This window comes from Mercenaria mercenaria, chromosome 14 (assembly GCF_021730395.1).
Source record: "Mercenaria mercenaria strain notata chromosome 14, MADL_Memer_1, whole genome shotgun sequence".
In the NCBI taxonomy this organism is placed as follows: domain Eukaryota; kingdom Metazoa; phylum Mollusca; class Bivalvia; order Venerida; family Veneridae; genus Mercenaria; species Mercenaria mercenaria.
The window spans coordinates 12,276,260-12,298,908 of NC_069374.1; the positions used below are offsets into that span (position 1 = coordinate 12,276,260).

At 36.5% G+C, this 22,649-nt stretch overlaps 1 protein-coding gene across 1 annotated transcript in view; it reads left to right on the forward strand.

Annotated features, from left to right (window-relative positions):
- The window catches only part of LOC123526409 (protocadherin Fat 3-like), a 43,598-nt gene that overhangs the window by 12,772 nt on the left and 8,177 nt on the right, over positions 1-22,649 (forward strand). The window contains exons 7-11 of the mRNA XM_053522476.1: positions 10,159-10,283; positions 10,622-10,789; positions 16,052-16,197; positions 17,710-17,849; positions 18,037-18,170. Coding sequence (XP_053378451.1) covers positions 10,159-10,283; positions 10,622-10,789; positions 16,052-16,197; positions 17,710-17,849; positions 18,037-18,170 — 713 coding nt within the window. The remainder of the gene's footprint in view (positions 1-10,158; positions 10,284-10,621; positions 10,790-16,051; positions 16,198-17,709; positions 17,850-18,036; positions 18,171-22,649) is intronic.

Consider the following 22,649-nt stretch of genomic DNA (forward strand, 5'->3'; position numbering starts at 1 on the left):
ATTGTAAATTTCTTGGAATAAGTTTTATTCTTTGCGAAAAATATCTACCTACGCGTAACTGCTAAACGGCTGTTTTCATGGGGGCATTTTTAGAGGGTGATGTTTCTCAGAACAGATTATTTTTCTTATATTCAACATAACATGTCAATATTTTTCTATTTTTGATAAGAAGACATGTTATACTAAATGACCATGTATGGTTTTCATATCATTGAAATGCTCTAAAGTGCTGAAAATGAGTTCTGAATGTTTTGTTATTAATATGAAATAAATAAGGAATTGAATTGGTAGAATGTAACCTATAGGTAATTTATCTTCTGTTCTGGGTGAAAAGAAAAATGCATTTTTTCTCGCTCGCTATCCTCACACAATAAAAATACAACAAAGTTTGCATGAGTACATATAACGCCCTTTACCATTTCTATGTTAATAGCCCTTGGTAACCCCTCCCCATAAAAATCCTCGGAATTCGGGCTAAGAAATTCCATTCCTAGATACTTACGCAAGAATAAGTCTGACAAGCCATAAAACATGGACTATAATTAGCATGTTATTTGGGTTGATTTTGTCACAAAACCTGTCCTTTTTCAATAACTAATAAAGTACCTCAGAACGCCTAGAATGCACCAGATGGATCCATTGTTTTCAAATTTATCCGGGGGCCATGCCCCCAGACCCCCCTCCCCCTAGTTGTTCTAATACAAATATTTTACGCCCCCACCTCCCCCGCCCCTACAACGCAAAATCCAGTATCCACCCCTGATCAAGACCATAACATTATTTCGAGGATGTCACCTAATTAGACCGAGGAACAGTTGCTTTAACCGGCTGTTAAACTAACCGCTGGTTAAATTTTGATTCAAAATATTATCATTGGTGGGAAACACTAGTATGATGTTTTGGTTTTATTGTAAAGTTCTTCAGTGTTCATAATTCTTAACTCATACATTTGTTCTTCTAAAATGTTGAAATATAACCCTGAAAGTTAGTCTACCGTTAGCTTAATCGCCTGTTAAAGTTTCGAACAAAGGGCCCGGGTCATAAAAGTTACTGAAGCATATAAGATGTCTTTGATCTTCGGTCATCTGTGTCATTATTAGTATGCATTCGGATTAATATATCACGTGGCCGTGTGTAATCAAAAATAAACATATCACACGATATTTAAAATTTTAACATCTATAAGAATATACTTTGGAAATTTGATGGACATTTCCTTTTAAAATGATGTTCATTTAGATACAGAAAATGTATTATGCACATAAGTCATTAAACTTCAATTAATAGAATAATTATAATGAACTTGAATTCCGCACAAAAATAGATCATCGTCTTACAACAGATAAAGAATGCAAGTGTAGAACACCCCCTCCCCACTACATGTACCAGCCCCCTCTCTGTTAAATTTGACCTATGCGGTCACCATCCCAACCACTTTGATATTGTTAAATTAAAACTTTAAAATTTAAGTCAATAGAAATAAAAAATAACAATTTTAAAATAATAATTATCTTTTTGAATACGGAATTAATTGATCCCCATTTGGGTGTAATTTGATACAAAGTCATAGGCGTGACTTTGTTAAATTTAGCATGGGAGACTGTGGGTAACTTTTTAAATTATAGATATACGTGTGGAGTGAGGGGAGGAAGGGCTCATAAGTTGGAATGAATCTGTAATCCAGTCGAAAATCTTCAGTTTTAAATTTTAAAAGCAGCCATTCTTCAACTTCTCTTAATTAAACTTTTTATTTTTAATTTCGACTTTTAATGATATTACATTATGTAAGCTAATTGCGACAGGCGATAAATTCTGTCAGCTCATGTAAGCTAATTGTGACAGGTGATAAGTTCTGTCAGATCATGTAAGCTAATTGCGACAGGTGGTAAGTTCTGTCAGATCATGTAAGCTAATTGCGACAGGCGGTAAGTTCTGTCAGATCATGTAAGCTAATTGCGACAGATGGTAAGTTCTGTCAGATCATGTAAGATAGTTCTGTCAGATCATGTAAGCTAATTGCGACAGGTAGTGAGTTCTGTCAGATCATGTAAGCTAATTGCGACAGGTGGTGAGTTCTGTCAGATCATGTAAGCTTACTGCGACAGGTGGTGAGTTCTGTCAGATCATGTAAGCCAATTGCGACAGGTGGTGAGTTCTGTCAGATCATGTAAGCTAACTGCGACAGGTGGTAAGTTCTGTCAGATCATGTAAGCTAATTGCGACAGACGGTAAGTTCTGTCAGATCATGTAAGCTAATTGCGACAGATGGTAAGTTCTGTCAGATCATGTAAGATAGTTCTGTCAGATCATGTAAGCTAATTGCGACAGGTAGTGAGTTCTGTCAGATCATGTAAGCTAATTGCGACAGGTGGTGATGAGTTCTGTCCGATCATGTAAGCTAATTGCGACAGGTGGTAAGTTCTGTCAGATCATGTAAGCTAATTGCGACAGGTGGTGAGTTCTGTCAGATCATGTAAGCTAATTGCGACAGGTGGTGATTTCAGTCAGATCATGTAAGCTAATTGCGACAGGTGGCGAGTTCTGTCAGATCATGTAAGCTAATTGCGACAGGTGGTGAGTTCTGTCATATCTTGTTAGAAAATCAAACACAGCTTTTTAATTCATGGAAAATATCGATTTCTCATTTTTCTTTAACCTAAATTTGTTGAGAGGAAAGATCAAAATTGCTGAAATAGTTTATTGCCTGTTCATTATCTTCTTCTTTTTGTCGTTCGCATCTACACTGTCAGACCAGTAGCCTCGATGAAACTTGTGGTTTGCCGAAGATCCTCAATGCCTCCATACAGTTTCTGGTGGATTGAGGTATCTATCGGCCAAGTCGCAACTCGCTCCTGGTCATGCCTTTTACATCTCTGAAGTATATGCTCCGCAGTCTGATCTTCTTCACCACAGGGACAAGTTGGCGATGATGTCAGTCTGTATTTCTTATACATGTGAGCATTGAGCTTGTTGTGCCCTGAGCGGAGCCTGACCATCATCACTTGTTCAGACCGATCAAGGAGATGAAAAGCATCTTCCTCCATCCTTGGCCTCGTTAGTGCCTTGATGATGATGACTTTCTCCTTGTAACTCACAGGTTCTGTTGGTTGTTCTGACTGAACTCCTAGCTTTGCCAGTTTGTCTGCCTCTTCATTGCCTGCAATTCCACAATAAGATGGAATCCACTGAAGTGCTACTTTGCAGGTTATACTCAGGCTCTGCATTCTTCTGGCTAGCTGCGGAGCTTTATTGTTGATCAGAGCTTCCATGACAGACAGTGCATCTGTGAGAAAGACGACTGAGGTGCTTTCTTCTGCCGAGTCTTCAACCATTGAGACGGCCTTCATGAGTGCTTCAGTCTCTGCCTTGTAATTGCTGCAGTGTTTTCCTGTGGCTGCATGTAGTGTTTCTCTCTTGCCAGATGGGTATTGAATGAAAACCCCTGCTCCTCCATCTTTGACGGCGCATGTGGCTGATCCGTCTGTATAGACATGATTCCATAATTCCGGAGGATAGTCTTCATTGATCATAGCAAGTGTGAGGCTCTTCCGAATGCCTTCATCCTCTTGCTTCCCGCGGTCAAGACGAGGAACAGCAAGTCTCACAGTCACTGAGGACAGATCATTCGCTAGTGGGTTTATGATGTCTTCACTACCTAGGAGAGTCGTTGGTATGCTCAGCTCAGTTTTGAGCTCTCGGTTGAGGTTCTTTGCCTCATGTACGAAGCTGCTATGTTTGAGCCGATTCTTTGTGTAGCCATCTAGCTTGGCTTTCATGGGATGGTCTTGAACAGACCTGAACTTTTCTGCTTGAAGCAGAACCTTTGCATGTCTTCTGTCTTGTAACGGCTGTGTGCCTGTTAGCTTCTCCATGAAGGAGTTTGGTGTAGACTTTTTAGCACCTGTCATGATCCGCAATGCTTGGTTCTGAACCTTGTCTAAAGCCTGTTGGTTGTTTTGGCAGTAGTGGACCAGGCAGTTGAGCTATACTCTAAATGGGGTCTCACTGTTCCCTGATATACTGTCTTGAGTATTTGCTCATTTGCTCCCCACGTTGTTCCAGCAAGTTTGCGCATCATGGCAAGCTTTTTACGGGCCTTCCCTTCTGCTTGACTAATGTGGGGCTTCCAGGTTAGCCGTTTGCCAAAGGTCACTCCAAGGTATTTTGCCTCGTCTGCTTCAATCAGCGAAGTATTTCCCATCTTGATTTTACCCGCCCTCTGCTTTGACGACAGGGAGAATAGTGTGGTGGACGATTTCTCTGTATTGATCGGTACACACCAATCTTCAGCCCAAGCTGAAAGCTTTTTGATGGCTTCTTGCATCCTGTATGTGGCTGTTGTGGCATGTTCTTCCTTACATCATAACACCAGATTGTCAGCGTAGAGAGCAGCCTTAACTCCTTTCGGTAGTTCAGACACAAGATCATTGATGAAAAGCAAGAAGAGTGTACGGGGTAAGACTCCGCCTTGTGGGACACCATGACGCAACAGGAACTCCCTACTGCTGGCATGTTCTAAACTGACTCTTGCTCTCCTGTTGTGAAGGTATGACTTAATCCACCTCAGCATGTGACCTCCTACTCCAGTCCTCATCAGCTTGACGAGGAGTCCATCAGTCCAGACTTTGTCAAACGCCCTCTGCAGATCAATCCATGCTGTAAGCATGACTTTCTGCTCTTGGAAGGCGTCCTCTATCTCTTGCGATAGATAAGTGGTCTGGTCCTCAGTGGAGCGGAATTGTCTGAAGCCAGCTTGTTGCGTTGCAAATAGGTTGTTAGTCTCCATGTACCACTTCAGGCGTGCATTCACAATCCTCTCCATGGTCTTTCCAACACAGCTGGTTAGGCTGATTGGGCGGTAGCTTGCAGCCTTCTTTGGATCCTTCCCTTTCTTGTGGATGGGGATCATGACTGCCTCTTTCCATATCTGTGGAAGCAGTCCTTGTGTCCAGCTGTGGTTGTAAATTTCCAGGAGTTTGCAAATTGCTCCAGTGCCTAGATGGGTCAGCATTTCATTTGTGACTCCATCCGGTCCAGGACACTTCTTTGTCTTCAACTGCCTAAGAGCTGTCTGTAGCTCATGCAGTTTAAGACCCTGCTTCATGCATTCTGGTGTCATTTGGCTTATCTGCCTTTCCCTTTCTTCTCTTCGGTCTTCCCTTTGCCGTTCTCTGTTGATGGGGATGTTTGAAACATCTTTGTAGTTAGAGCAAAAGTGTTTGCCGCCTGTTTACCCGTCAACAGTTCACCATTCTCTTCCAAAGTTACTGAGCCTCTTCCTGTTTCTTCATCGTTCAGCTGTCTCGTCAATCTCCACAGCTTTTGGCCATCTCGCTGTAGGTTGAGCGAGGATGTTTTTTTTCCAGCTCTTCCTCTGTGCTTCCCGTTTGTGCCTGAGGAATTTGGCCTTGGCTTGCTGTAGAGAGAGGTTATTTTCTTGTGAGGGATTGTTGTCTGCTTCCTCCCTGGCTTCTGATAACTTTGCCTGTAGATTCTCCAACTCATCACTCCAGTATGACTTATAGTCCTTTCTTGCTCCCCTTGGAATGGCGCTGTAAGCAGCTTAAGTATACTTGCATTGAAGTCTTTGACAACCCGGTTGATGTCTCTACCTTCCACTCTGATTTCTTTACAGAGCTCATCACTCAGACTTTGGTAAAAGGTCCACCTGGCCTTCTTGTAGTTCCATCTGGGGATGTTAGGTGAAGTAGAGGCTATACGGTCCATAGTAAGTTGGACTGGGCGATGGTCGCTACCTCCTAGTTGTTCACTGACTTCCTGCTTGACATGACCATGTATGTCATCAGTACATAAAGCAAGATCAGGGGTTGATGTTGTTCGCCAGCTTCTAGAGTAAAAGGTTGGGGGACCATCTGGCTTGTTGATGAGGTTTAGCTTGTTATCATCTTGCCAGGTCTCCACATCCTCTCCACGTTTATCCAGGTGGTCATATCCCCAGCTTTGTGAGTGACTGTTAAAGTCTCCTACAATGATGAACCTGGTTTCATCAGTTGAAACTTTGTCAAGGGACAGAGCTTTGTCATTTGGAGAGTATTTGTTCACAAGTTTCAAACAGAAATCGTTCTTTCTGAGGCTCAGAACTTGTGACTCGGAGTCATCCATATACGTGTTGGTCTGGACAGCGTTGATGTTGTTCCTGACCAATGTCATGATGCCTCCTTTTCGTCTTTCAATTCTGTCACAGCGGAAACACTGGTATCCTCCGACTTTGAAGGATTTCTCTGGCTGTAGGTGAGTTTCCTGAATGCAACAGACATTGATGTCTTTCTCATGGAGGATATGCTCAAGTTCAGCTTTCTGATTGAAGACACCCTCCGCATTCCAATGCATCAGCCTGAAAGGTTGATGCGGTTTGGTTCTTCTCCTTGGTATGTTCCTCCTTCTTCTCTTTGCATGTTGTGGATTGAAGGAGGGACCCCCAGTAGCTGTGGGTGGACTCTGTCGAGGCTCAGAGCCCGGCACTGAATCCCCCTGGAGGAACCTCAGAGATTCAGCACCACGTTGTTGAATACCGGATGGCTGTGTAGACATAGCGATATTGTATGGTGCTGTGGTTTGTTAAGAGAGTGCCAATGGCCCAGCACCTCTGTCTTCAACTCTCTAGGTTTCTTTCGGGGTTACCTCACCCTTAGTTCCGAGTTAAAACCCTATCCTGGGAACACAGGAGCTATTTGTCCCATAGCTGGGGGTCTGTTCATAGGCATCAGGGCGTGTCCACACACCGGTGGGCCTGGCATGCCACATGTCTGGGGGCAGACCTCCTCCGAGTCTCTGCAGTTCTGCCTGAGGCCGCAAGGTGCTCAGTTACCGTGTGGCGCCAACTCGGAGGCACTGCAGAAGGGCTTGTCTGCAGAGAGGCTATGTACTGGCAGGGAAGACTTACGCACTCGGCTCCTTTTTCACCAGAAGGCTAGCCAGCGGTGGAGGCTGAAAGCGGAAGGTGACAAGCACACAACACACAGCACACCACACTTGACGCATCAGCAGACCAATTACCACACGCCTGTTCATTATGAATCCCTAATCATCAGTTTTGACTTGACTAGATATAATGCGCATTAGTTGAAGTATCTCATTTTGAGCAAGGCAGTTGTTGGTTTGCAAAGATCTACATATATTATAATTATATAATTGTACTTTCAAAATGGATTTTATAATAGAACATTATTGTTCACTGATATATATTGCCAATTAGACACCGATCTGCATTTTGTAAGTTAGGTGTGGTGTAGCACCTTTAAGGATAGAAACAGGTCGCTATGAAGGTTTAAGATATGAGGACAGACACTGCCTATTTTGTAATAGTGTAGTCTGAAAAGCATGTGATACTTAACTGTGAGATGTATAGAGTTTTTAGAGCTGAACTGTTTGCTAAAGCCAGTAGTCTGAACAATGATTTCATGTTAATGCAAGATTGTGATAAATTGAAACCAAGAACTTGTTAGAGTGGTTGCCAAAACCTGCAATAATATTTTAACAAGAAGGACATCAGTTCTGTGTAAATAATTATATTTTTCTTAATTATGAGCTTTTGAGAAGTATGTGTTATTTCCCATTATAAGCTCGACTTTTCAAAGAAACTGCAGAACTATTGCACCCACCGCGGCGTCGGCGTCACCAGCGCTATTGGTTAAAGTTTCTGATGAAGTTAAATGTCTCTGTTACTATCAAAGCTTTTGACTTGAAACTTGAAATAGTAATTTACTATCTTGTCTACACCAGGAGAATCAATCTCCATAACTCTGTTTTCAATTTTGACAGAGTTATGCCCCTTTTTAACTCAGAATTAGTTTGTTTTGCTAAGGTTTTTGATAAAGTCAAATATTTCTTTTATTATCAAGGCTTTTGACCTGAAACTTAAAACAGTTATTTTTATCATAGTCTACGCCAGGTGAAACAATCCCAATAACTCTGATTTGAATTTTGACAGAGTTATGCGCCCTTTTAACTTAGATCTTTTTTCTTATTTATTATATTCTTTTTTTATTATTATTATTTTTTTTTTTTGGTTAAAGTCTAATATATATTTAATTGAGTTGAGCCCCTTTTATTAGCTAAGCTCTTAATTCATAGTCCAGCATTGAGAAAAGGCAAGCATGCTGTCTTACCGACAGCTCTTGTTAGACATACTAATCCAAAATCTATGGGGTTATTGCTGTGTCACAATTTGGCACAAATATTAATTTGGGGTAATTGACATGTCATAAACCTTCAATTTGGACTTTCCAGCTTGTGGTTCTGAAATAAGACATATAGCTCAATGTCTCTTGATGTCTTATACGGCATTTATGTGTATTTTAATTCTATGTAATTTTTAATAATGTGTTAATATGTTTTAAATTGATTAAAATGTTTTATGTATGTATTGTCTTTTGTAGCTCTGTATAGAGCGGCTATATACTGTATAATGTTAAATTGTTTGTGTTGTATGTATATGATGTATACAGATGAGACTTTAATAAAAAAATAAACTAAACTTAACTCTATTTTACTTTGCCCTGCGGTGGTAATTTACTATACTACAGACTCATTATTGATCGAATAGATTGAAATGTGATATAACTTAAACGTAGTTTATATTGTGCGGTGATGTCTTTTTTTGCCCTACGTAGAGTGCGCATGCGCGAAAATTTACTTTCATTCCTAAGGATCACACGATGTGTAAATCCATCTACAGTTTGGCTGAATATTAAATTAAATTTGTTTGTCTCAAATCTGCGTTTCTTTTATCTTTCAGCAATAATAATAAAAATAAGTACATGTTTTCTTCGTATACATTTCCAAAACGCCGAAGAAAGAAGTTATAAATAGTGTATTATCAATTACTTTCAAATTCTTGTTCAGTGTACATGTATATAGTAAAAAACTGTTTAATCAAAGAGTATTTTCTAAGTCGACTTTTTAGTAAACTCACAAGTAAAATACTTAGTTCATTGTTATTCATGATACAGAGTTTCAACCGTATATATAATGAATCATCAGTTTTCACCTTCCTTCGTGCTATTTCCCAATTGAATAGTCTTCATGAACTTCAAGGACCGGAAAGGTATATAGAGAGCATTGCGTCCAAGCACTAACAGATCATATTATTTTTTTAGAGTATTATTTCTGACTCTTGACCTATCATCCTCAGTCTGTACTTTTGCATCAAGCAGTGTTTAGTGTAAAGGAAATAAAATTTCTGTGTCGCTGTGTATTCATGTCAACTCGCGTTTCAAAAAAATAAATGTTTTATCTGAGATTGGCAAACTTTCGAGTCGACGGGTATAAAACATCGTATGTTAGTCAAATATTGGCGAAGACACGTATTCATGTCAACACACGTTTAAAAAAGTAAATGTTTTATCCGAAATTGGCAAACTTTCGAGTCGACGGGTATAAAAAAATCATTTCATGTCTAGAACAAACAAAAGCACAACAACTTGGTAGCTTGTCATTTTCAGCAGAAGTAATGCACTTTTTGTTAATGTTTCTAAGATTATCTTGTATGAATGTATGAAAGAGCGTATCATGTTAGGCGTAATCATACTGCGCATGTCTACAGGAAGGCAAAGGCACAAAAGGACGATAACTTCAGATTTGTCGTGTTTAAAAAATGTACCGAGCCGTAATATGTACGTTCATAGATGAACTCCGTGTTGATATTATTTCTGGTCTATTGAAATAATAGAAACAATCAAATATTATTTTCTAACTAGGGCTCCGCTTATTCCAGGCAAGAGCCTGGGTTGGGTGGGGGTTTGGGTTCGGGGGATGCGGGCTAGGGGTGGGGTGAAGTGCAATGCATTTCCAAGGGAGATCCACTGGAAGCGTAAACGCAACCAAGCAAAATAATAGCCGACTCGTTTGATTAAGTTTGTTCGTGGGAAGTAATGAAATGTGTAACTAACCTGGCACCCTCTGGCACTGGCTTAAGCGGAATTCTATTATACAGGTGTATTAAATCTATGATCCCACATGACCAGACAATATAACATCACAGGATACGTCTTCTGATCGCCATTCGACACCTAAAGATTATTGTTATGATAGCTAATAAAACTCAAGTATATCCAATACTACTTAAATATTGCTGTGTTTGTTGTGACTAACATTTTAGTATGGTATTAAACAAGTGATGTTCCTACTTGATTTCAGTAATTTTACATGCCAAATTTTGATATACCCGGCTACAACCTACTATGCTGTGAGAATCGACGTGATATTCATGGATATTGAAAACTCTGATAGCTGTGCAAATGACGCTCTTCGTATTTCGAGTGGTATGATTATATCATTTAAATAACAGTTTCCAATTCTATAGCTGTTTTTCCTATATTTATGTTCTGAACCAGAACCAAACAACTGTTTTTTTCTGTTTCAAAATGATAAATACTACATGCTTCCTACACATGCGTTGAGGCATTTTACATTACCCGGTTTAGTGATTTAAGCAGTGGTAGGCTGACATAGATATTTATGTTTTGACAAATGGCAATAGTAGCATAGTCGTTTGTCTTCAAGTTAACAATGCAAGCAGTTTTTTAATAGCGAAAAAGAAAGCGTTTCGAATGCGTACAAGATAATGTCACGTAAAAACTTGATTGTTTTCTTTTTCTAGTTGGAGAGGATGCGACTGTGGAAGCAACAGCAGAATGTAGCCTCGCTGTGAACTACGAGTTCACGAATTTCCCGCTGGACGTTTCAGGAACCTACATTGAAATCAATTTTACTACAGACTCCGATAACAATTACCTAGGATTTATGTTATCATATACAGAGGTATTCAGTAAGTATCGCCTTAACTACAGACTCCGATAACAATTACCTAGGATTTGTTCTATCATATACAGAGATATTCAGTAAGTATCGCCTTTACTACAGACTCCGATAACAATTACCTAGGATTCATGTTACATATACAGAGATATTCAGTAAGTATACGCCTTTACTACAGACTCCGATAACAATTACCTAGGATTTCAGTGTTACCATATACAGATGTATTCAGTAAGTATCGCCTTTATATCAGACTCCGATAACAATTACCTAGGATTCATGTTACCATATACAGATGTATTCAGTAAGTATCGCCTTTACTACAGACTCCGATAACAATTACCTAGGATTCATGTTACCATATACAGATGTATTCAGTAAGTATCGCCTTTACTACAGACTCCGATAACAATTACCTAGGATTCATGTTACCATATACAGAGATATTCAGTAAGTATCGCCTTTACTACAGACTCCGATAACAATTACCTAGGATTTTTAAGTCGATAATTACCAGAGTATATCAGATATCAGTAATTCACCTTACTACAGACTCCGATAACAATACCTAGGATTTGTTTATCATATACAGAGATTTCAGTAAGTATCACCTTTACTACAGACTCCGATAACAATTGCCTAGGATTCATGTATCATATACAGAGATATCAGTAAGTATCACCTTTACTACAGACTCCGATAACAATTACCTAGGATTTTGTTATCATATACAGAGATATTCAGTAAGTATCCCTTTACTACAGACTCCGATAACAATTGCCTAGGATTCATGTATCATATACAGAGATATTCAGTAAGTATCACCTTTACTACAGACTCCGATAACAATTACCTAGGATTCATGTATCATAATACAGAGATATTCAGTAAGTATCACCTTTACTACAGACTCCGATAACAATTACCTAGGATTTGTGTTATCATATACAGAGATATTCAGTAAGTATCACCTTTACTACAGACTCCGATAACAATTACCTAGGATTTGTGTTATCATATACAGAGATGTTCAGTAAGTATCACCTTTACTACAGACTCCGATAACATTACCTAGGATTTATGTTATCATATACAGAGATATTCAGTAAGTATCACCTTTACTACAGACTCCGATAACAATTACCTAGGATTTGTGTTATCATATACAGAGATATTCAGTAAGTATCGCCTTTACTACAGACTCCGGTAACAATTACCTAGGATTTGTGTATCATATACAGAGATATTCAGTAAGTATCACCTTTACTACAGACTCCGATAACAATTACCTAGATTTATGTTATCATATACAGAGATATTCAGTAAGTATCACCTTTACTACAGACTCGATAACAATTGCCTAGGATTCATGTATCATATACAGAGATATTCAGTAAGTATCACCTTTACTACAGACTCCGATAACATTACCTAGGATTATGTTATCATATACAGAGATATTCAGTAAGTATCACCTTTACTACAGACTCCGATAACAATTGCCTAGGATTCATGTATCATATACAGAGATATTCAGTAAGTATCACTTTACTACAGACTCCGATAACAATTACCTAGGATTCATGTATCATATACAGAGATATTCAGTAAGTATCACCTTACTACAGACTCCGATAACAATTGCCTAGGATTCATGTATCATATACAGAGATATTCAGTAAGTATCGACCCTTTACTACAGACTCCGATAACAATTCCTAGGATTTGTTATCATATACAGAGATATTCAGTAAGTTACGCAACTTTACATAACTCCGATAACAATTACCTAGGATTCATGTTATCATATACAAGATATTCAGTAATATCGCCTTTACTACAGACTCCGATAACAATTACCTAGGATTATGTTATCATATACAGAGATATTCAGTAAGTACTACCTTTACTACAGACTCCGTAACAATACCTAGGTTTTTGCTGTATCATATACAGAGTAATATTCAGTAAGTATCACCTTTACTGATCAGACTCCGATAACAATTACCTAGGATTTATGTTATCATATACAGAGATATTCAGTAAGTATCACCTTTACTACAGACTCCGATAACAATTCCTAGGATTGTCTGTTAACAATACAGAGATATTCAGTAAGGTATCACCTTTACTACAGACTTCCGATAACAATTACCTAGATTTGTGTTATCATATACAGAGATATTCAGTATGTATCCCTTACTACAGACTCCGATAACAATTACCTAGGATTTGTGTTACATATACAGAGATATTCAGTAAGTATCACCTTTACTACAGACTCCGATAACAATTACCTAGGATTTTGTTTATCATATACAGAGATATTCAGTAAGTATCGCCATTACTACAGACTCCGATAACAATTACCTAGGATTCATGTATCTATACAGAGATATTCAGTAAGTATCGCCTTACTACAGACTCCGATAACAATTACCTAGGATTCAGTATCATATACAGAGATATTCAGTAAGTATCAGCCTTTACTACAGACTCCGATAATAATTACCTAGGATTCATGTTATCATATACAGAGGTATTCAGTAAGTGTCACCATTACTACAGACTCCGATAATAATTACCTAGGATTCATGTTATCATATACAGAGGTATTCAGTAAGTACCACCATTACTACAGACTCCGATAACAATTACCTAGGATTCATGTTATCATATACAGAGGTATTCAGTAAGTACCACCATTACTACAGACTCCGATAACCATATACAGAGATATTCAGTAAGTATCACCTTTACTACAGACTCCGATAACAATTACCTAGGATTTGTGTTATCATATACAGAGATATTCAGTAAGTATCACCTTTACTACAGACTCCGATAACAATTACCTAGGATTTGTGTTATCATATACAGAGATATTCAGTAAGTATCACCTTTACTACAGACTCCGATAACAATTACCTAGGATTCATGTATCATATACAGAGATATTCAGTAAGTATCACCTTTACTACAGACTCCGATAACAATTATCTAGGATTTATGTTATCATATACAGAGATATTCAGTAAGTACCACCTTTACTACAGACTCCGATAACAATTACCTAGGATTTATGTTATCATATACAGAGATATTCAGTAAGTATCACCTTTACTACAGACTCCGATAACAATTACCTAGGATTCATGTATCATATACAGAGATATTCAGTAAGTATCACCTTTACTACAGACTCCGATAACAATTACCTAGGATTCATGTATCATATACAGAGATATTCAGTAAGTATCACCTTTACTACAGACTCCGATAACAATTACCTAGGATTTGTGTTATCATATACAGAGATATTCAGTAAGTATCACCTTTACTACAGACTCCGATAACAATTACCTAGGATTCATGTATCATATACAGAGATATTCAGTAAGTATCACCTTTACTACAGACTCCGATAACAATTACCTAGGATTTGTGTTATCATATACAGAGATATTCAGTAAGTATCACCTTTACTACAGACTCCGATAACAATTACCTAGGATTCATGTATCATATACAGAGATATTCAGTAAGTATCACCTTTACTACAGACTCCGATAACAATTACCTAGGATTCATGTATCATATACAGAGATATTCAGTAAGTATCACCTTTACTACAGACTCCGATAACAATTGCCTAGGATTCATGTATCATATACAGAGATATTCAGTAAGTATCGCCTTTACTACAGACTCCGATAACAATTACCTAGGATTCATGTATCATATACAGAGATATTCAGTAAGTATCACCTTCACTACAGACTCCGATAACAATTGCCTAGGATTCATGTATCATATACAGAGATATTCAGTAAGTATCGCCTTCACTACAGACTCCGATAACAATTGCCTAGGATTCATGTATCATATACAGAGATATTCAGTAAGTATCGCCTTCACTACAGACTCCGATAACAATTGCCTAGGATTCATGTATCATATACAGAGATATTCAGTAAGTATCACCTTTACTACAGACTCCGATAACAATTACCTAGGATTTGTGTTATCATATACAGAGATATTCAGTAAGTATCGCCTTTACTACAGACTCCGATAACAATTACCTAGGATTTGTGTTATCATATACAGAGATATTCAGTAAGTATCGCCTTCACTACAGACTCCGATAACAATTACCTAGGATTCATGTATCATATACAGAGATATTCAGTAAGTATCGCCTTTACTACAGACTCCGATAACAATTGCCTAGGATTCATGTATCATATACAGAGATATTCAGTAAGTATCGCCTTCACTACAGACTCCGATAACAATTGCCTAGGATTCATGTATCATATACAGAGATATTCAGTAAGTATCGCCTTCACTACAGACTCCGATAACAATTACCTAGGATTCATGTATCATATACAGAGATATTCAGTAAGTATCGCCTTCACTACAGACTCCGATAACAATTACCTAGGATTTGTGTATCATATACAGAGATATTCAGTAAGTATCGCCTTCACTACAGACTCCGATAACAATTACCTAGGATTCATGTATCATATACAGAGATATTCAATAAGTATCGCCTTTACTACAGACTCCGATAACCATTACCTAGGATTCATGTATCATATACAGAGATATTCAGTAAGTATCGCCTTTACTACAGACTCCGATAACAATTGCCTAGGATTCATGTATCATATACAGAGATATTCAGTAAGTATCACCTTTACTACAGACTCCGATAACAATTGCCTAGGATTCATGTATCATATACAGAGATATTCAGTAAGTACCGCCTTTACTACAGACTCCGATAACAATTGCCTAGGATTCATGTATCATATACAGAGATATTCAGTAAGTACCACCATTACTACAGACTCCAATAACAATTGCCTAGGATTCATGTATCATATACAGAGATATTCAGTAAGTATCGCCTTTACTACAGACTCCGATAACAATTACCTAGGATTTATGTTATCATATACAGAGATATTCAGTAAGTATCACCTTTACTACAGACTCCGATAACAATTACCTAGGATTCATGTATCATATACAGAGATATTCAGTAAGTATCGCCTTCACTACAGACTCCGATAACAATTACCTAGGATTCATGTATCATATACAGATGATAAACTGTCCTATTTTAACAACACACGAACGACCAACAAGAGCTAAGATTGGTCTGTCAAGATGACTAAAAGAATTATATAAATTATTTTTATTTTTTTAACTTTTTGAAAAAAAACTTCAGCTATAATCCAATTTTCTACTTTAATAGAAGGCATAAATTTGACGAGTCCACAGAATGAAGAAACGATCGAAATCACCGTTCCGGAAGACTATGCAACAGGACATGTTAATGAATCAGTGTGTGTGATTGTACTGACTTACACTGGGACACTTAATCTTCAGATAACTCCTATGGTAAATGTATCTTATATTTTACTGGACATAATTGTGCCTATTTGAAACGTTTGCTACTACATATTTAGATTATACAATGAACCGGCTTTTGTGATATTTTATCTGCTGAAACAAATCCATTTAATTAACTAGAATTGTCCAATACCGTCTGCAACTATTCAGCTTCAAATTTACACCAAAAGAAGAATCGGTAAGTAACAGATCGGCAAATGCGCAACAGATTGCACTGTAACAACTCTGGAAATGTCCTTTAAATTTAACTTAGACTTTGACCATATGCTGGAAAATAACACGTAGTCTGTTGAATTGTTGTCACTGAATGCATGTTCAAAGTATTATGACGCAGTGTATTTGTTTGAATTTTTTTGAATTTGAATCCTGAATAATAAGATAATAATGCGAATTACAATGTAGATGATAATGCGAATTAGATAACGATGCGAATTAGATAATAACGCGAATTGAATAATGATGCGAATTAGATAATAATGCGAATTAGATAATGATGCGAATTAGATAATAATGCGAATTAGATAATGATGCGAATATAGTCAGCATTAAAGAATTATGTGACAAGCAGTTAATAAAACATTTCGGAACAATACAATAACGCTGTTAAACAACTTGATGAAGCACAGTTGCAACATTTGGAATAACTCCGTTTGTGAGGATAAATGGAACAAAAAAATAATACTTTTTCCGTAACAAACCTTTCTTTGACACTACTTGCATATAGGTTCATAAATGTGACTGACTAAAAGCGTGTGAATTGTATTTTTGCTGATTTAAACGAAAACCTGCCATGCTGTATTGGTACATAAAACACAGAGAACAAATATTCCTTTGGTTTAAAGTGTGTTGTTGTTGTTTTTTTGTCAATAGTGTGGGCCAAATTGTACCCGAGAACGTCTCGCGCAATGTCATGATTAATTACAATGAGTAAAATCATTTTAAGAGATTGGTGGATTTCTTTAGCATTTTTATGAAAGTGCGCATATTGTTATGTTCTTGTAATAAACTTTGTTCATAAATATGAGCCACCAACATAGTGCATTTGCGACCAGCAAGGATCCAGACCAGCCTGCGCATCCACGCAGTCTGGTTAGGATCCATGCTGTTCGCTAACGGTTTCTCTAATTGCAATAGGCTTTGAAAGAGAACAGTATGGATGCGCAGGCTGGTCTGGATCCATGCTGGTCGCAAACGCACTATGTTGGGTTTCTCATGGAGCGGCTCATTTATGTACCAAGATTGTCTTACAAGAGATTTCTGTTGTTTAAGATTCATATTCTGCCATGTTAAAGGATAATTCCAAATCAGTGAACTGCATTTGATAATCTCACTGAAAAAACCTCAGATGTAATCCACATTTATAACCCAGTAAACATCCAAATCAGCATGGATTTAACAGCATAAAGCGAACACGAAAATTCCATACAGAACATTTTACACTGTATTTGAAATAATGTTACTGAAGAGCTTACTTTAGTTGTTTTATGTTTTGAATCATAGTATGAGTCGACGACAGGCGAAAGTGTGTCCTTGGCAGACGTGCAGATATTTGCTATGACAGATTCTCCTCCATACGTCTATTTGGGTTTGATTTCTAGTCTTGACTACGAGGTTATCAAAAAATTCAACTTACTAGTGACGTAAGTACATATTCGTTTCTAAGTTTCGATGTACGCATTGCAGCGTTTGTCTTTAAGCAAATTTAAATGATACTGAGAAGAGATATCCCCTTTTGTTTATTTGACATGAAAGTGTACTTGCTCTTTAGGTTATATGTCGACTTCTTATTATATCGATAATATAACTCTGCTTGTAATATATTGTTAGGATGATAGACAGTGACGTCACGCAAGTGACGTATTCTGTCACGTTCAACATCACCGTAACAGATGTGGATGATCTAGCACCAGAGTTCATAAATCTTCCTGGCAATTACACGCTGAGTAGAGGACAAAAAACAGGTACAGCGATAGTCATATTCTGTGACTGCAGTTGTCGCGCCCTCACATTCTGTGACTGCAGTTGTCGCGCCCTCACATTCTGTGACTGCAGTTGTCGCGCCCTCACATTCTGTGACTGCAGTTGTCGCGCCTCAAATTCTGTGACTCCAGTTGTCGCGCCCTCACATTCTGTAATAAAATAAAAGATGCTATAATTACGTCATGAACTTGACTTAAACAATTATCATGTTAAATTTCCGATTTTAGAATAATGTCAGATAAGTGTTTGACCATATTCCTAAAACACAATCAGGACTGTTGCTGTTTTAAGGTGCACGATAAGTTATTACTCAAGAAATGATGGATAAGCACAGAACTGTGACTAATTTCACGTAGTAGCATTGAAACTCTTCGCGTAGAAATGCACAAGTTAGCAGAACTATCTCGTCTTCATAGTTCATTTCGTTCTAATTTTCAAGTATTGAAGCATTAGCAGAATTATTTCATCTTCGCCGGCATTCAGTAGTTATTCCTGATATTTCCAACATAAGCAGACCTATTTCGTCTTTCTATGGGGCCTGTATAAAACGCAGACGAATAACGCAGACCATATAGTTATAGAGGGAAAACGCAGACGAGTTTTTGGAAAACGCAGACAGGCTAATAAAACAATATTTAATTGCATGAAAGAGGTGTTTTTACAAAGGAAGTTCAACAAAATGATAATAATCGATAAAATTATTAATTCCTTTGTTTATATATTAACTGAGAAAAGATAATTAGACATACAAAGATTCGCGGGAATTTTTAAGGGGGCAATTTCGACATGGACTTCGTTTTCTCCCGAAGCAACGTTGTATATTGTATTTCGAATGCAAAAATAAATAGAAATCTAGCGTTTATTTAAAAAAAGAAACAACAAAACATGAAATATGAATTTTTAATAACACAGGCCTATGTTTGAATGTACAAATATTAATCAAATGAACTTGCGGAAAATATATATAATTTCTAGACAGTGTGTTATCGTCTGCGTTCTCCCTAAATAACTATATTGTCTGCAGTTTCTAACAACATAAAAACATCTACTTACTCACTTACTTATATATGCATAGATTCTATCGTCAGCGTTTTCTCTATATAAATATTTTGTCTGCGTTTTCTAACTTACATGAAACATTGACTTACTAACTTATTTACTGATATATGCACATCATCTGTGCTTTCACTATGTAACTATTGCCTGCATTTTTAACTGACATAAAACATTTAGTTACTAACTTACTTACTTACTTACTTACTGATATATGCACTATATTGTCTGCGTTTTTTAAGTTACATAAAAACACTTACTTACTTACTCTATCGTCTGCATTTTCACTGTATGTAACTATGTTGTCTGCGTTTTCTAACTTACATAAAACACTTTCTTACTTACTTACTTATATGTGCACAAACTCTATCGTCTGCGTTTTCACTATATGTAACTATATTGTCTGCGTTTTCTAACTTACATAAAAACATTTACTTACTTACTTATATGTGCACATACTCTATCGTCTGCGTTTTCACTATGTAACTATATCGTCTGCGTTTTCTAACATACATAAAAACATTTACTTACTCACTCACTTACTTACTTACTTACTTATATATGCACATAGTCTAGGCCTATCGTCTGCGTTTTCACTATGTAACTATATCGTCTGCGTTTTCTAACTTACATTAAACATTTACTTACTCACTTATTTACTTACCTATATATGAACATACTCTATCGTCTGCGTTTTCCCTATATAACTATATTGTCTGCGTTTTCTAACATACATAAAAACATTTACTTACGCACTTACCTACTAACCTATATATGAACATACTCTATCGTCTGCGTTTTCCCTATATAACTATATTGTCTGCGTTTTCTAACATACAACCGCCAAACTATATTGTCTGCGTTATATGGTGTCTGCGTTTTCACATACATACTACGACTATGTCGTCTGCATTTTCTAAACGTATTTGTCTGCGTTTCCTAACTTATAATCGCCAATAATACAGTGTCTGCGTTTTCATCTCACATACGTAATTCAAACTTTTTTTGTCTGCGGACTACCTATATATGAACATACTCTATCGTCTGCGTTTTCCCTATATAACTATATTGTCTGCGTTTTCTAACATACATAAAAACATTTACTTACGCACTTACCTACTTACCTATATATGAACATACTCTATCGTCTGCGTTTTCCCTATATAACTATATTGTCTGCGTTTTCTAACATACAACCGCCAAACTATATTGTCTGCGTTATATGGTGTCTGCGTTTTCACATACATACTACGACTCTGTCGTCTGCATTTTCTAAACGTATTTGTCTGCGTTTCCTAACTTATAATCGCCAATAATACAGTGTCTGCGTTTTCATCTCACATACGTAATTCAAACTTCTTTTTGTCTGCGGACTATCAGCATTTCCTAAGTATCATCATCGTCATAATCATCATCGCCATAGTTAAAACATCATAACCATGACTTCTGCGACCTTTGCATTGAAAATATCTGCTTATGAAACACGTTGTAACTGCGAATTTGATCTTACCATTACATTTATGCACAATACAAAAAGAGTGGGAAAAGAAACTGATTTGCTCTTAAATGCGCAGTCATCTTTTTTTATATTGTTGTTGTTGTTGTTGTTATAGGTGGTGGTGGTATATAATGTGATAGGATCAAATTAAAAAAAAATCGGTAGGTCTTTCACGAAGCACAGAGCACCAAAAAAAAAAAAAAAACAAAAAACCACACACACACACACACACACATCCGGTACTTATCTGAAAATAAATGTCACACTTTTCTTGAATATCACATTTAAATATGTGCACAATTTTCAAAGTAATCGCATATCTATTTTAAAAGTGTTTTCTAATAAAATTTATTTATTCATGATTTTATAAAATCAACTGTCTCCTCTTCTCACTTATTGGTACAATATAAAGTAGACCGACTTTCCAATAAACAATGACTCCTGTTTATTGGGACCCTACTGTGAAAGTCATTGTCCCCCAAGATCTGAAAAAGGTGCGAATGGCCTGCAGATAATGGGATTACGAAGAATAACATATAGTAATTAGATGTATCCTACTAATTCATAATTGATTTTTTTAACAGAACAGAATCTATTTATTCCAGACTTATGCATACTCTGCGGAAAAATGTACAGAAGACACCAGTAAAGTTATTGAAGAGTATAATAATCATTTTTTTAAAAAAGTAAAAACTTACTAGAAAAACGGAATATGAAGAAAAAAATTGTCCCGGCAGATATCTGATTTATCTATAAAATAAATCTAGTACATTTGAAAAATATGTCATCCAAATTACTATATATTTATGGTATTGACCAAAGTCTGTTTTTTTTCAATGATATTCAGATTAAGACTACCCACGTTTACATTAGCTAGAAGTGAAATGGTGAAATGAACTTTTACACTTTTTTTGCGACGGGACGGTCGCTAGTCGTTTCTGCTAAATTTCAAATTGGTAAAAAAAGTAAAAACAAACAACCAAAGACCCAAATAAATATATATTATTTCAATAAGATAAGTGGCAGTATGGCAGTTTGTTTTTAAAGTATAGTATGATTATTTGATACAAAACATAATTCAATAAATAAATATATAAATGATATGTAGAATGGGTATCCTATAGTATTCATTTTCCGCTTCTTTTTTATTTCTTTTTATTAATTTATTATTATTTTTGTCAAGTCAAAAAAGTCAAGCGCTATTACATTTTAAATCAGTCAAAACCTATATTACTTTGATATTACCGGTATAGCTCTTTTATGACAGACATTAAAATGATCGAGACACAAGCGCGTGCCACTGTGTTTCCATCATCTCCGTTCTTTAATGAGGTGATAAAAGGATTAGCGCATTTTTGTGATTATATATGATCACGTCTATTGTTCATTCCATAAGTTATTCATTATTATGTTATGTTTAAACAAATTACGGAACACAAATGAATCCAAATCATACGAATCACTGATAAAATAATAATTTATAAGCACATGCGTACAAATATATGAATATTCAAGCCAGTATCAAACGTTTTTTTTTTCAGTTATAAATGAAAATAGAAATGCATGACATATATATTTGCATTAATTATCAGGTTGCAAAACTTCACAAAAGCTTCGATAAAGAAAGTTACTCAATACGAGTTTGAAGTTATGAAAATAAGCCAATTATTTATATTGTAATTATTAGGTGATCAAAGGCATCAATAATGATAATACAACAAGTTTATTGCTTGATCTGTTAACATTCTACTATTGAATTTAATGACTTGGAAAAGAGATGTTCTGTTCTTCTGATCTGAAATGCAGTTAAGGAATAAATTATGATAAACATATTCTTCTTTTGAAATGACGTTCTAATTTATCAAGGAAGTTGTAAGAATTAAAGAAATGCTGAAATCTTTTATGTTTA